General features: G+C 39.3%; 1 protein-coding gene across 1 annotated transcript; it reads right to left on the bottom strand.

The window, feature by feature from the left end:
• Positions 1-311: 311 nt before the first annotated feature.
• LOC142164001 (uncharacterized) lies at positions 312-794 on the bottom strand. The gene has a single exon (XM_075221163.1). It carries the CDS (start codon positions 792-794, stop codon positions 312-314), a length of 483 nt encoding a protein of 160 aa, XP_075077264.1.
• Between the last annotated feature and the right edge of the window lie 15,829 nt (positions 795-16,623).

Here is a 16,623-nt window from a genome sequence, read left to right as displayed (position 1 = left end):
GGGATAGGACCCACCCGTTTTCTTTTCGTTTGTTAGCCCATGTTCTGTCGGCCTTTGTAGCTCCCAAATCCAACCCAAAAAACTTCTTATTGACGATTGGGGAAATGGACTCAGTAATGCCCTGCAGAGATACTCCGAGTCCCTTTCCGGACTTGTACCCATTTCTAGTCATTTGGGTGGTGACCATGATTTAAGCATTAGACAAGCAAGGTTGAGGTAGTGGCCCTTTGTTCAAATTGGTCAGCAACCACAATTTCTAAACCTTGATACACAATATGCTCACTACCTTCCCTAGCTTCAATACACGGGACTTAAGCATCCCGGTAGATGGATTGCTCATCTTCTCCACCGACAACGATCTCTTGATTATCATACTCAAACTTGACCATTTGGTGAAGAGTGGAAGGAAAGGCTCTGGCAGCATGAATCCATGGTCTACCTAGGAGAGAATTGTACAAGGTTTCCATGTCCAAGACTTGGAAAGTCACCTCAAAGTCCACGGGGCCAATAGTTAAGATTTGATCAATTTCTCCTATTGTGCCTTGCTTGACCCCATCAAAAGCTTGCACGTAGACATTGTTGGCCCGAATTCTTTCTGTTCCAATTTCCATTCTCCGGAGCGTAGAGAGAGGACAAATATCTACTCCAGAACCCCCATCTAGCATCACCCTTTTCACATAATAGTCCTCACATTTGATAGTCAAGTGGAGGGATTTGTTGTGGGCAGCTCCCTCTGCGGGCAAATCATCGTGGTTGAATGAGATCTTGTTGACCTCAAAATATCTTTCGGCCATCCTTTCCAATTTTTCGACAGTAGATTCTACCGGGACATACGCTTCATTCAATGTTTTGAGGAGCACTTTTTGGTGTTCATCTAAACTCAGCAATAGAGATAGGAGTGAAACCTGGGAGGGTGTCTTCCGGAGTTGGTCGACTATCGAGTATTCTAAAGTTTTCATCTTCTTAAAGAACTCCTCCGCCTCTTAGTTGCTCACGAGCTTCTTGGGTGGCATTTGTTTGTCTCTGTTCTGTTTGGACTTACTTAGCTCATTCGGGGTATAGTACCTCCCAGACCAAATCATCTCATTCACTTCCCCCATAATTTCTTTCCCCTTGTAAGTAACCACAGTTCTGTTGTAGTTCTACGGGACTGTAGTAGGATCTTTCATGGGACTCTGTGGTGCGGGATTGATAACCACGGGCACAGTCAGCCTTGGTGAAATTGCCGGCCCTTGCGCCACCTATGTCCCCTTTGGTACATATAACCTTAGCATATTCAACGTAGCTTTCCTTTCATATGAACTTATTTGGTGCTCAAGCGACAATATTAAAGGCCTAACCATTTCCGCGCCTCAAACTATTCATATAGCTTATTTGACTCTAATGTTATTACACTCGTGATTATCAAAAAGGCAAACATGAAAATATTGTCAATGTTGACATTCGATTATAAACATGAATCATTATGCATTTAAGATTTGTCTATTGCACTACTAAACCCATTTCAAGCTTTTACACCATTGGTCATCTTCATAATAATAATCATTGTTGATATCATCACAAATCATGAAATCATACAAATAATAATGAGAATCTGGAACTAATCTAAGAGTGACAAGTATAGGAAAGCATCTTATCAGTGAAAACCTGTGCTACATCTACAAACTTTATTTCGTGAATCCTTTCTTTTTAATTTACTACTTGAAAACTGATGAATTTATCATACGAGAAATATCATTGCTTTTTCGACCACATCCCTCACTAAACCAGCTTTAACGGACAAATTGGACTGGCCTTTTGCTACAGATTTAACTAACATTCATACTTCTAAATTCAACACAAAGGGAAAAATGGTTGCATGCTCGTTCAGATATACAATAAAGGTTGCGATTCAAACTCATACGTATTCAGCTGAAATAAATATAGAGAGAATGAATTATTACACATGAATTTCCAATTAAACAATCATAACAGCCTAATAAATGTACTATAGACGTTTGAAGCATCACACTCAAATTCCTCCTTCTGCTTCCACAAATTTCTCAGCCATAACTCATATCCTGAATCAATTCAGTTGATTAACCATGAGCAAATAGATCTTTTTACCATCCTCTAACATGATATATGTAGTAAATTTAATTTATAACTCAAAAAATACCCACATTACTAAACAACAATTAAACTAGACACAACTTGGGATGAATATCAAACATATTCACAGCACTGAAACTAAACAGTGAAAACAACAATTCCATAGTTCAAACCAGAATTGAAATTTATGTCATTTTGTCAAGAATGATACCTGGCTTACAGCAAAATAGACAAAAAAATATAAATCTCTGACTTTGGAGAAGAAACAGCTACAACTTGATGAAGCAGCAACGAACAACAAAATGAAGACAAAACTCCACTTCTGGACCTAGAAGACATGAAGCCATGTAGCAGAAAAAGAAACAAATTGAGAACGTTTTTTTGATGTTTTTCTGAAATTTAAAAGCTGGAATTCTAGAAATTTTATTATCTGCTGAAAAATGAGAATGAAGATGAGTAAAAGGGAATCTCTGAAAATGCAGTGAATTCTGTGTAGCCGGAGTGGGGGAATATGTAGTGTCTTATATAGAATATGAGTGTGTGCTATATGCAAAAACGATAAGAGAATAATCAGGGAATCTGTCAACCCTAAAAAATAGGAAAAAAGCCATATTTTTAACCGATTTGGACAGCTATCCTTTTTCAATTATTCTTTTCTTATTTTACATCCCCTTTTCTTTTATGTATTTCCCCTTTCATGCCCCAAATTCCACGATCTCCCCCTTTTCTTTATCAATTTATTGCTATTAGGTCCCTTTTTTTATTTCTAGAAGCTTCCTAAAACAAGTAACACCAAGATTCCTTCAAAATTATTTCCTAATCAACCCCTCTAAAGTCCCAATTAATACCACTCTTTTAACCTTTTCTTTTACTTAAAATTACTGCCTCCTTTCTTTTAATAGCAGTAAATAGAAATTAACAAAGTTTAAACTAACAAAAAGCTAACAAACACAACTAATCATGAATTACCAGCTACTTATCGTGTTAATTAAATAACTATGCAATTTCAAACCACAACAACAAACTATCCAAACTTCAGATTCAGCAAATAACTAATTAGCCAATTAAAATAATTAACGATTGGCCTAAGCATGCTGCCAAACAAGAACTGAGAATTAAGCAACAATCAAATAAAAAATCACTAATTCGGGGAATGAAAAGGAGAAGCAAAGGATTACCAATAGAAGACAAGGCTGCCCGAAAAATGACATCAGGCTAACAGCCGACATCGTTACATGAGCATTAGCCTACACTCTAGGCATATCAAATGCTATACGTGACGGTGTCCACCATATATCGTCAAAAGAAATCAATATTATGGGGCTTCCATGGTGCTGGTCGGATTCTGGTAGCATTGAATAAGTCAAAACTGACTTTAATTAATAACTCTTAACAAGAGTATTTAATTAGCGTTGGTTTGAACCTCGGGTAGGCCGAAATTTAGGAAAAACGCGAAATGGGGGTGGATTTAGGTTTTTGTGACTTCTTAGATCTAAAATCCATGGAATTGTAGGGATTTTTAAAAGGAATGGGTTGGGGATTGGAATGAGGAGGAAAAGGAGATTGTGCGGTGATGATTTGGGGTTGTTTGGGGACGGCCTGCTGCCTTAGGATGATTTCTGGCGGCGAAGACGGACAATTTTGTTTTATAAGGGAGTTGAGTTATGAACCGTTGGATCAAGATCAATGAATGGTGGAGATTATCTTGACCAGTCTTTGACTCAAAACGGTACCGTTTAGAAGTCAAACGTTGCCGTTATGGTTATGGGGAGCTGGAGTGGGTCAAATATTTTGGGCTTGGGCGGATCTGAAACTTAACTAGGCTGATGCAAATGCCTTAGCCCAATTATAATGAAGAAACAAACGGCCCCCTTTCCTTCCCTTTTTGTATTTTCAATTTTAAACATTTTTATTTAAAATGCCCTAATTCAAACTAATTTGCAAAATTAACCTACTTGCCCATTTTAAACTAACAATTGACTATTTAATTAACTAAACAATGCATGTAAAGTGACTAATGTATTTTTATAATTTTTAGATTTTAGAAATACAACTAAATCATGCAACTAAATTCAATTAAAATCTAAAAGTGATAACATGAAAACATAAAATATTTTTGACATTTTGTGATTTAAATTACTTCTAAATATGAGAAAAGGGTAAAAATAAAAAATGCAAATGAATTAACTAAAATATAGAAAAATTTCTAAAATTCTATCAAAATAATTAAACGCTATTTTGGAATAATTTTAGGAGCAATTTATATCGGGCAAAAATTACGTGCTCACAAACTCAATTGAGGATAATCGAGTTAGAGACGGCTTTACGAGGCAAAATGAAAATGGAAGAATAACCATGATAATGATAGGTAAGTGTCACGACCCGAAATCCCAACCTCGGGGTCGTGATGGCGCCTAACGCCCACTTGCTAGGCAAGCCAATATTAGTACACAACAATTTATTTTAAACAAATTTTAAAAGCAGTTTAATAAGAAACAAAGCTATAGAACCTCAAAATAAACATAATATACTCCAAACGCCATCTAATCTAAACCCAAAATTAGGTGTCACAAGTACATGAGCTACTAAAATAAAATGCTACAATCAAGGTCTGAAATGAAAATACAACTGTCTGAATGAAGTAAATAATACAAGAAAATAAGAAGGGGAGTTCAAGGTCTACAAACGCCTTGCAGTTCTACCTCCAGTCTCCGAGTAAAGATAGTCTGAGCGCCCCTCCACTAACAGCTATTGGGACCAATACCAGAATCTGCACAAGAAGGGCAGAAGTATAGTATGAGTACAACTGACCCCATGTACTCCGTAAGTGCCGAGCCTAACCTCGACGAAGTAGTGACGAGGCTATAACAAGGCACCCACTATAAACTTGTACGAGTATAAATGAAACAATAGTAGAATAGAGAAAATAAGAGTTTACGTAAAAATCAGAACATAAAGTACATAACAGAGGGCTTCAGAATATCGCATATGCTCAAGTTCACATTACAACACGAATATAGAACCAACAGTCAAAACAAGTCTTCTTCGTTGCAGCGCGCAATAAGATCCACATAATATTAAAACAATACCAATAACATTGCGGCATGCAACCCAATCCCAAATAACATATCAAAATCCACTTTGGCGTGCAACCCGATTCCAAATAATAATACCGATGTCTATTGCTGCACGAACTCAATCCACATAATAATACCAATATCCGTTGCGGCGTGCAACCCGATCCCAAATATTAATACCAATATCCGTTACATCATGTAACCCGATCCCAAAAAATAATATCAATACTACAAACAACTACGGCATAGCTCACAATATTAAAGAAAGTAACCAAAGCAAGTAAATACTCTACGACAAACCAATATAATAAACCGGAGCGAAACAGAAGCAAGTAAAGGCAAGTAGACAATTAAAGGAATAGAACAAGTAAAAATGGACAATAAGTAAAAGCATGGGTGTACTAAACAAGTAGTAAAGAAGTCATGTAGCAAGGAAATCATGTATTTAGCAAATAGGGACAAGTAACAATGAAGGCATGACAGAGATAGTAGCACAAAGTAAAAGAAGATATGATATAGATAAAATGCACAGTTAAAGACCCACCGCGCATGCTTAACCCATGACAATGTATGTACACGCGTCACCTTGCACATACGTCGTTCCCACACATGAAATCAAGTAACAAACAAACCAGTCAAGTCCTATTTCCCTCAAGTCAAGGTTAATCATAATACTTACCTCTTTCCACAACCAAATAAATAATCAATCATGGTCTTGCCTTTTCAACAAGCTTCCAAACCAACCGAATCTAGTCAATTATCGATCAAATAATCCAAATTAAGCTCTAGAAACTACCCACAAATGAAAAAAGTTCAACTCTAGCCATTTTCTAAAAGATCAATAAAAGTCAACCTGGGACCCTCTTGGTCAAAATCCGAGATTCGGACCAAATACCGATTATTCATTTACCCCCGAGCCCGGTTATGTAATTTATTTCGAAATTCAATCTCAGTTTGAGGTCTAAATCTCAATTTTATAAAATCCTTAAATTCTATCCAAAACCCCTAATTTCTACTATAAAATTCATATATTTGATGTTAAAAACTCATGAAATGTAATTTAAATTGATTGAAAACTAGTTAAAATACTTATGAATTTGGGAAGAAAACGTTCATCAAAAATCTCCTCTTGAGAGCTTAGGATTGAAAAATGGTGTAAATTGAGCTATGTCCCGATTTACCAATCTTTTACCCAGCTGCAGACATCATAATTGCGAACTCTTGTTCGAAATTGCGATATCCGCAAATGTGAAACACTGATCGCATTTGCAATCAGTGCATCAAATACACAGAAGTTGCAAATGCGATAAAACCTTCACATTTCCAAAGATCCCTCCCTCCGCAATTGAGAACTAAGCTTTGCTTTTGCGAAGCTTCCCCCAAAGCTGTCAGAGTCGCAAATGCGAGACTCTAGCCACATTTGCTATTTTTCAGCCTTTGCAACTGTAGTTCCTTTTTCGCAAATGCGAAATTCCCCAATCCCGGTGCCTTTCGCAAATGCAATCATTTGACTGCAAAATCGATGCTCGCAAATGCGAGCCACACCTCGCAAATGCGAGATTTCCAGGCTTGCACCAGTAGTTGCTCAGCACTAGCAGTTGCAAACCCATCCGTAACCTATCCAAAAGTCATTGAGCTCCTCGGGCTCAAACCTGAACATGCACACAAGTGTAATAACATCGTACAAACTTTCTCGCTACCTCAAATAATCAAAATAACATCAAATAACATGACTCGATCCTCAAAACTCAAGACTTCAACTTGAAAATTCATTTTTCACTATCTTTCACATAATGCTCTGAAATGCTCTAGAATAACCCCCAACCCCAACCAAACGTGCATACAAGTCCAAAAATATCGTACAAACCTACCAGAATCGTCAAAATAGCGATCCGAGGTAGTTTACCAAAAATATTGATCATGGTCAACTCTAATCTCGTTTTAAGTCAAAAATCATATTTTCTTCAAAATTTTATGTAAAAGCTTTCCGAAAAGCAATACGGACCACGCACACAAATCAAGAAATATCAAATGGAGATATGAAAGGTCTTGAAACACAGAAATGAAGGCTAATACTCAAAATGACCTATCAGATCATCACATTTTCAACCTCTAAAAGAAACGTTCGTCCTCAAATGGACAAAGAAAAGTACCTAGATTGGTAAGAAGATGGGAGTATCTACTCCGCATATCAGACTCGGACTCCCACGTAGCTTCCTCAATCGGTTGACCTCTCCATTGCACTTTCATAGAAGGAATACTCTTGGATCTAAACTTATGAACCTGCCGATATAGAATAACCAACGGCTCTTCCTCATAAGTAAAGTTCTCATCAAGTTGCACCATGCTGAAGTCCAAAATATCTTACCTATCCTTATGGTACTTGTGATGTATGGAAATATGAAATACCGGATGTAACCCTGGTAATAAACCTCGAGCTCAACTTGCCCTTCTTCCAAACCACATCACGCCCTTCATAGCCGACTCGGAACCTTCTCACCCACCATAAAAAGCACATCTTGAACCTTCTGGTCCGCATAACTCTTTTTCCCAGACTGAGCTGTACGAAGTCGCTCCTAAATTACCTTAACCTTCTCTATAAAATCATGTACCAAATTAGTGCCCAACAATATAGCCTCTCGAGGCTCAAACCAAGCAGATGGAGAATGACATTGCCTCCTATATAAGGCCTCATATGGAGCCATCTGGATACTCGACTGATAGTTGTTGTTGTGGGCAAACTCCGCTAAAGGCAAAAACTGGTCCAACTAACCCCAAAGTCCATAAAGCATGCCTACAATATGTCCTCCAATATCTGAATATTGTTCTCGGACTGTCCGTCCGTCTGAGGATAAAATGCGGTACTCATCTCGACCTGCGTGCCTAACTCACATTGCATGGCTCTGTAAAAAAGCGATGTAAACTGTGTGCCTCAGCCAGAAATAATGGATATTGGCACGCCATGCAGGTAGATAATCTCCCATACGTGAATCTAATCCAACCGCTATGAAGAATAGGATGTCATCACCACAATAAAGTGTGTGAACTTAGTAATCGGTCCATAATAACCCAGAATGCGTCATATTTCCTCAAGGTCTGTGGTAAGCCTACCACAAAATCCATAGTGATACGCTCTCGCTTCTACTCTGGTATCTCCAATCTCTGAGTCAACCCACCCGGTTTCTGATGCTCACACTTTACCTTATGACAGTTCAAACACCAAGACATATGACTGACAATATCCTTCCTCACCCTCCGCCACAATAGTGTTGTTTCAAGTCACTGTACATCTTTATAACACCTGGGTGAATAGAATAGCACGAACTCTAAGCCTCCTCAAGGATCAACTCTCTAAACCCATCAATATTTGGAATACCAACCCGGCCTTGATGCCGCAGTACCCTATCATCTCCAATCACAACCTCCTTTGCACCACCTCGTAGCACCGTGTCTCTCAATTCCAACAAGTGAGGATTATCAAACTGGCAAGCCTTGATACGATCCAACAATGATGACTGTGCCACAACACATGCAAGAACTCGACTAGGCTCTGAAACATCCAACCTCATGCCAAACTGCCCATGCTCTCAGCCTTCCTACTCAATGCATCAGCCACTATGTTGGCATTCCCCGGATGATATAATATGGTGATATCATAGTCTTTCAACAACTCTAACCATCTTTGATGCCGAAAATTAAGGTCCTTCTGCTTGAATAAGTGCTAGAGACTCGGATGGTCGGTATATACCTCACATGGAACACCGTAGATATAGTGCCTCCAAATCTTTAGCGTGTGAATAATGGATGCCAACTCTAAATCATGCACATGGTAATTCTTCTCATGAACCTTCAACTGGCAAGACGTGTAGGAAATCACCCTACCGTCCTGCATCAACACTTTGCCAAGCACAATACGTGATATATCATAATACATGGTGTAAGATCCCGAACCTGTAGGCAATACCAACACTGGGGCTATACTTAATGCAGTCTTAAGCTTCTGAAAGCTCGCCTCACACTCGTCGGACCATCTGAAAGGAGCACCTTTCTTGGTCAATTTAGTCAAAGGTGCTACAATGGATGAAAATCCCTCCAAAAAATTGCGGTAATACCCCGCCAAACCCAAGAAGCTTCAGATCTCTGTAGATGATATAAGTCTAGGACAGTTCTGAACTGCCTTAATCTTCTTCGGATACACTTTAATCCCCCTCACTCGACACCACGTGGCCCAAAAAAGCCACTAAATCAAGCCAAAACTCACACTTGGAGAATTTAGCATATAGATGCTTCTCTACCAAAGTCTGGTGCACGATCCTCAAGTGTAGCTCATGATCCTCCCCACTGCGAGAATACACCAATATGTCGTCAATGAACATGATGACGAAGGAATCAAGATATGGATAGAACAAGCTGTTCATCACGGGCATAAAGGTTGTTGGGCCATTGGTCAGTCCAAAAGACATTACCAGAAACTCATAGCGACTATAGCAGGTCTTGAAAGTCGTCTTCAAAATATCTTAAGACGGGATCTTCAACTGATGGTACCTCGATCTCAAGTCAATCTTAGAGAATACCTTAGCACCCTGAAGCTGGTCAACAAATCATCAATACGCGGTAGTGGGTACTTATTCTTGATAGTAACCTTGTTTAGCTACCTGTAGTCAATACACATCCTCATAGAGCTGTCTTTCTTCTTTAGACATAGAACTAGAGCAGCCTAAGGCGAAACACTCGGTCTAATGAAACTCTTATCAAGCAACTCCTAAAGATGTTCCTTTAATTTGTTCAACTGCACAGGTGCCATGATATATGGTGGAATAGATATGGGTTGAGTGCCCGACACTAGTCAATATAAATTAATATGTGCCGGCACAACCCAAGTATAGCCAATGTCACGGTCTTAGTGTGATAATCCGGAATAGCGTGATATGGTGACAATCAATCCATGCCCAAAATCATATCAAAGTCAACCATACTAAGCAGTATAAGTTCTACCCTAGTCTCGTAACCCCCAATAGAGACCACACACGAGTGATAGACACCATCTATCACAATATAATCCCCTACATGCATAGACACATATACATAAGCACTCAAAATATCACGAGACATATCCAAGTATGAAGCAAAATAGGACAACACATAAGAATAAGTAGAACTTAAATCAAATAAAATTGATTCATCTCTATGGAAAACCAGAACAATATCTATGATGACCGCATCAGACACTCTGCCTTAACTCTAGCTGGAAAAACAGAGAAATAGGATTGAGACCCACCAGTCTGACCTCCACCTCTTGGACGACCCCTCCCTGGCTGGCCTCAACCTCTAATGACCTGACCCACTACCCCGGGCTGCCTGACCTCCGCCTCTAGCTGGCTGAGCTGGCAGTGAAGAAATCGGTGCATGAATCATGTCGCGAATACCCTGCTATGGCACACTGCTCTGAAGTCTGGACAATATCTCCTGATATAACACGTACCTTCACACTCAAAGCACTCTCTCGGCTAGTTGGCTGATGAATCTGGGACTGACCGTAATGATTCGGATAACCACTGTGATAGTTCTGGATCGGCGGTGCACTAATGGGAGCTGAAGGTGCATTGTAGGCTATCTGCTCAAGATGAGACCCATAAGAACTGCGACTGTCCGAAGCACCATGTGATGCCCAAAGAACTGATTGAACCAGCCTTATAGGATGCCTCTACCAAATGAACCCCTACCTCCACATGAGGCACCACTGAAACCACCAAAATGATGAGGCCTCTTCTCAAATGCCGCCTCTCTACCCTGACCACGAATCATCTCAATCCACGTAAAGATCTTCACAACTCGAGTGAAAGAAATATCATCCTCAATCTCTGGCCATCTGTAGTTTGATACCATAAGTAAGGCCATCTATAAATCTCCTCACTCTCCCCTTCTCAGTAGGGATCAAGATAACTGCATAGCGAGATAAATCCATGAATTGGTCTCGTATTGGGTAACATTCATGCTACCCTGTTGGAGGCGCTCAAACTGGGTGCGGTAGTCCTCTCTCAGAGTGAAGGGGATAAACTTCTCCAAGAATAAATTTGAGAACCGATCCCCAAGTAAGTGGAGGGGAGCCTGCTGGTCTGCCGTGTACATACTCATGTCACCACCTTTTGGTGACATGAGTACAACCAACCCCATGTACTCCGTAAGTGTCGAGCCTAACCTCGACGAAGTAGTGACGAGGCTATAACAAGACACTCACTATAAACCTATGCGAGTATAAATAAAATAATAGCAGAATAGAGAAAACAAGAACTAACATAAAATCAAAATAGAACATAACAGAGGGCCCCAGAATATCGCTTATGCTCAAGTTCACATTACAACACGAATATAGAACCAACAGTCAAAACAAGTCTTCTTCGTTGCAGCGCGCAATAAGATCCACATAATATTAAAACAATATCAATATTGTTGCGGTGTGCAACCCGATCCCAAATAACATATCAAAATTTGTTGCGGCGGGCAACCCGATCCCAAACAATAATACCAATATTCTTTGTGTCATGCAACCCGATCTCAAAATATCCGTTGCATCGTGCATCCCGATCTCAAACATTAATACGTATATCTATTGCGGCGTAAAACCCGATACAATAATTTAATATCAATACTACAAACAACTAGGACATAGCTCTCAACAAAAGAGAAAGAAACCAAAGCAAGTAAATACTATACGGCAAACCAATTTAATAAAACGGAGTGAAATAGAAGAAAGTAAAGGCAAGTAGACAATTAAAGATATAGAACAAGTAAAAACAGACAATGAGTAAAAGCATTGGTGTACGGAACATGTAGTATATAAGGTATGTAGCAAGGAAATTATGTATTTAGCAAATAAGGACAAGTAACAATGAAGGACAGTTAAAGACCCACTTCGCATGTTTAACCCATGACATATGTACACTCATCACCTAGCACATAAGTCGTTCCCACACATGAAATCAAGCAACAAACAGATCAGTCAAGTCTTATTTCCCTCAAGTCAAGGTTAACCATGACACTTGTCTCTTTAATCAACAATCAATCACGGCCTTGCCTTTCAAACAATCCTCTAAACCAACTGAATCTAGTTAATTATAGATCAAACAATCCAAATTAAGCTTTAGAAACTACCCATGAATGAAAAAGGTTCAATTTTGATCATTTTTGAATAGGTCAACAAAAGTCAATCTCGGGCCCGCTTGGTCGAAATCTGAGATTCGTATCAAATCCCAATTACTCGTTCACCCCCGAGCCCGATTATGTGATTTGTTTCAAAATCCAACCTCAATTTGAGGTCTAAATCTCAATTTTATAAAATTTCTAAATTCTACCCAAAAACTCCTAATTTCTACCATAAAATTCATAGTTTTGATGTTAAAACTCATGAAAAGTAATTGAAATTGATTAAAAACCAGTTCAAAATGCTCACCAATGAATTTGGGAAGAAACAGTTCTTCACAAATCGCCTCTAGAGAGCTTAGGGTTGAAAATAGCATAAAATGAGCTAAGTCATGATTTCTCAATCTTTTATCCAGCTGCAGATGTTGCAATTGCGAATTCTTGTTCGAAATTGTGATATGTGCAAATGCGAAACACTGATCGTAAATGCGATTAGTGCATCAGATACACAGAAGTGACAAATGCGACAAAACCTTCTCATTTGCGAAGTTCCCTCCCTCTGCAAATGCAAACTAAGCTTCGCTTTTGCGAAGCTACCTGCAAAGCTGGCCGCATTTTTGATTTCTCAGCCTTCTCAAATGCGAAATTCCCCAATCCCAGTGCCTTTTGCAAATGCGATCATTTGACCGTAAAGCGATGCTTGCAATTGCGAGCTAGACCTTGCAAATGAAAGTCAAAAATTTACAACTGGTATAATATGAAGCTCTGAATATAGGAATGCACAGAGGTTCAATCGAAAGTCAAAAACTGGTTCGAAGATCGAACGGAGGTGATTCCTAGAAGATTCGAATCTGAACGTGAAAATCTGAAAAAATAGGTCCGAGCAAAGAAATATGGGATTTCCTTCATGGGATGGAAAAGATCTGTACCTTCCCGAACATGTAAGGAATAACCTTGCTAAATTTTAAGATTCCACAAAGCCTTCAATTGAAGGAAGCTCAAATGTAGATGGACAATTAGACAAATATTTTCCGTCACAATCATTGAACCGAAAGTATAAGAAGCCACGTGGTCAATTGCTAAAGAATTAGAAACTATCATTGACTTTCCAGATGGGAAAATTTACATTGGTCGAGACTCGACCCCGAACTTAAAGGTAATTTGATTGAATTTTTATGTACTAACCCAAATTGCTTTACTTGCCCCCGTGCCAACATGACAGGTATACCACCAGAGGTAATGACCTGTATGCTCAATATTGACTCATGCTATAATCTGGAAAATCAAAAGAAGAAACGAGAGTCAAATAATAAAAGATGAAGTTATCAAACTTTAAAATGTTATTTAGTCCGTAAAGTCGAGTTATCCGGATTCGCTAGCTAACATCAACCCACCATTGCTTTCAAAACTCCGAGGAGGAGGATGATTATTGGTATACCAAGCTATCTCATAGGTCGCAGTGAGCACATCCTTAGTTCAAGAAGACAAAGATACACAATCTCCTATCTATTATAAAATACTCTTAGTCCCAGAAATTAGGTATCAACATTTTGAAGTTGGCATTAATAGTAGTTGACGTAAACCTAAGGCTTTATTTTCAATATCATCCAACTTTCTTGGTCACTATATTTTCATTACGCAAACTTTTGCACAATAACGAATTGTCACAAAGTCTAGCTAATTGGGTAGTCAAACTTAGTGCATATGATATTATTTATCAGCCACGTACAACTATAAAATCACAAGTTTTAGCAGATTTCATAATTAATTTTAGCTCGAACATATTGCCCGAAGCTGAAAAGAAAGTACATGTTGCTTCCGGGATGTTTCTCGTGATCCGAAACTTCTATATGTTCAAGTCCACAAATGTTTAAAGTTCCGGGTTAGGAACAATGCTTAATGCACCTATTAGCGAATTAGTTAGACAATTTATAAAATTATATTATTACTAATAATGAAGCAGATCATGAAGCATATGTTGCAGGGCTCAAATTAGCACGGGTACTCATAGCAAACATATTAAGTTAAATAGTGATTCCCAACCCATAATCAATCAAATCCAAAAAAAAACTATGCAGCCTGAGAAATCCGAGCCAGATTCACTAGTCTCGAATCTACTATTGATATCACTTAATCCGGAAACAACTCCGGGCTTTTTTAAGAAATGCCATTTTCGGGTTAAACAGTCTCAGGATTGAGTATTATGACTCAATCGTTGTGGATTTTTAGAGGGTTAGTGACTAGAGTTGATCTGGGATCCATTGATAGGCCCAATTAGGATGTGTATTCTACACTGAGTCGGATTGGCGGACTCCATACTGCTATTGTTGAGGGATGTGCCATTCGGTTGATGTTGGACTTATTCATGTTCTGAAATAATTGGTGAGTTACTCTTCTATACTACGAGGAGTTGTGATTCATTGGTTATATGTACACATGGTGTGGTTCTATTGGGGGGCCTTTGTAACGACCCGATAGGTCATTTGGAGTATTTACACTTTGCTCTGTTGTTTGAGGGCATAAGTAGCTCTGTATGATGTATTTTGACTTGTCTGAATCATCGGTTTTGACTTTCAGGTTATTCGAAATTGAATTGGAAGAAAGAATTTTATTGTTGCAGATTTAAATCGGGAGAGTTGACCAAGTTTGACTTTTTAGCATTTGACCTCGGATTGGAATTTTGATGGTTCTTTTAGCTCGGTTGGGTGATTTTGAACTTAGGAGCGCGTCCGGATTGTGATTTGGAGGTTCGTGGTTGATTTTGGCTCGAAATGGCAAAAGTTGAAATTTTGAAAAGTTTGACCGGGGGTGGACTTTTTGATATCGGAGTCGGATTCCAATTACGGAAGTTGGAGCTGGTCCGTAATGTCGAATGTGACTTGTGTGCAAAATTTGAGGTCAATCAAACGTAATTTAATAGGTTTTGGCATCGGTTGTGGAAGTTGAAGTTTCAAAGCTCATTGAATCCGAATTGAGGTGTGATTCATCATTCCGATATGTTTTTATGTGTTTTGAGGCTTTGAGTAGGTCCGTGTTATGTTGTGGGACTGGTCGGTATGTTTGGACGGGGTCCCGAGGGGCTCGGGCGTGTTTCGGATTGATTTCGTATCATTTTTCTTCATTTTGGTATTGCTGTGTTCGGCTGTTTTCTGGTATCTCATTTCTTCATCGCGTTCACGTGGCAAGTGTCATGACCGCGTAGTGCATTTGGATGGCAGAAAAAAATTGTTCTACGCATTCGCGAGTAATGGTCCGCCTTCGCGTAGTGTTGGGGCAAGTCTTCTTCGCGTTCGCGTATAATGGATCGCGGACGTGTAGGGTTGAGCAGGGAGCCGGAGCCGGAGGCCTTCTTCATCGCGTTCGTGTAGTTTGAGCCGCATTCACGAAGGTCTGAGCCAGCTGTGAGTTGAGTTCGTGAGGTTGTTACCGCGAACGCGATGGTGTGGACGCGTTCGCGTAAGAAGATGCCTATGCAGAAGTATAAAGTACTTTATTTTGGGGGTTTTGGCCATTTGTGCATTTTGGGAGCTATAGAGCTCGGATTGAGACGATGCTTGAAGCAATTTTCTCCATATGAATTGGGGTAAGTGTTCTCTACTCGGTTTTGGTTATATTCCATGAATCTATCTTCGATTTTAGCTTTTGGTTGATGAAGTTTAAAGAGGACATTGGGGGTTTTGGCCTAAAGTTTCATAATATGAATTTTTGAGTTTGGAACATCGAATTGGGTTCGAATTTGAGTGAAACTAGTATGGTTGGACTCGTAATTGAATGGGTTGTTGGTTTTTTATAAATTTTGTCGGGTTCTGAGGTGCGGGCCCGGGTTCGGCTTTTGGCCGATTTTGGGCTTTTGATTCAAGATTTGATCTCTTTCGATCAGGATTGATTCCTTTAGCATTTTTTGATGTATTTAAGTTGTTTTTGGTTAGTTTCGAGCTGTTCAGAAGTCGGAACGCTTGGGATGGAACTTTGGGGCATTATTTGGCTTGTTCGGCATTGGTATTGGCTTGATCGAGGTAAGTAACTCTTCTAATCATAGTACTGAGGGTATGAAATCCCGTAATACGTGTCATGTGATTGATATTGAGATGATGCACATGCTAGTTGACGGGCGTGTGGGCGTGCACCACGTGAATTGGGACTCTGTTGTTTCTATGGCACTATATAGTGGTCCTATTTTGTTGATATCCGTGTTTTCACCGTGTGATAAAGTAATTGAGCTGTCAATCATGCGAGATCATGTTTAGGCATTATGCCGATACTGTTTGGAACCATAGTGGTCGTTTCTTACTGTCAACTCACAGATTCCATTAAT

The sequence above is a fragment of the Nicotiana tabacum genome, chromosome 9, assembly GCF_000715075.1.
Source record: "Nicotiana tabacum cultivar K326 chromosome 9, ASM71507v2, whole genome shotgun sequence".
Lineage (NCBI taxonomy): Eukaryota > Viridiplantae > Streptophyta > Magnoliopsida > Solanales > Solanaceae > Nicotiana > Nicotiana tabacum.
This window is presented reverse-complemented; position numbering and strand designations above follow the sequence as displayed.

What these genes read in the sequence shown, in the direction of transcription:
- LOC142164001 (XM_075221163.1), bottom strand. Translation starts at nt 794, where the DNA reads ATGGCCGAAAGATATTTTGAGGTCAACAAGATCTCATTCAACCACGAT.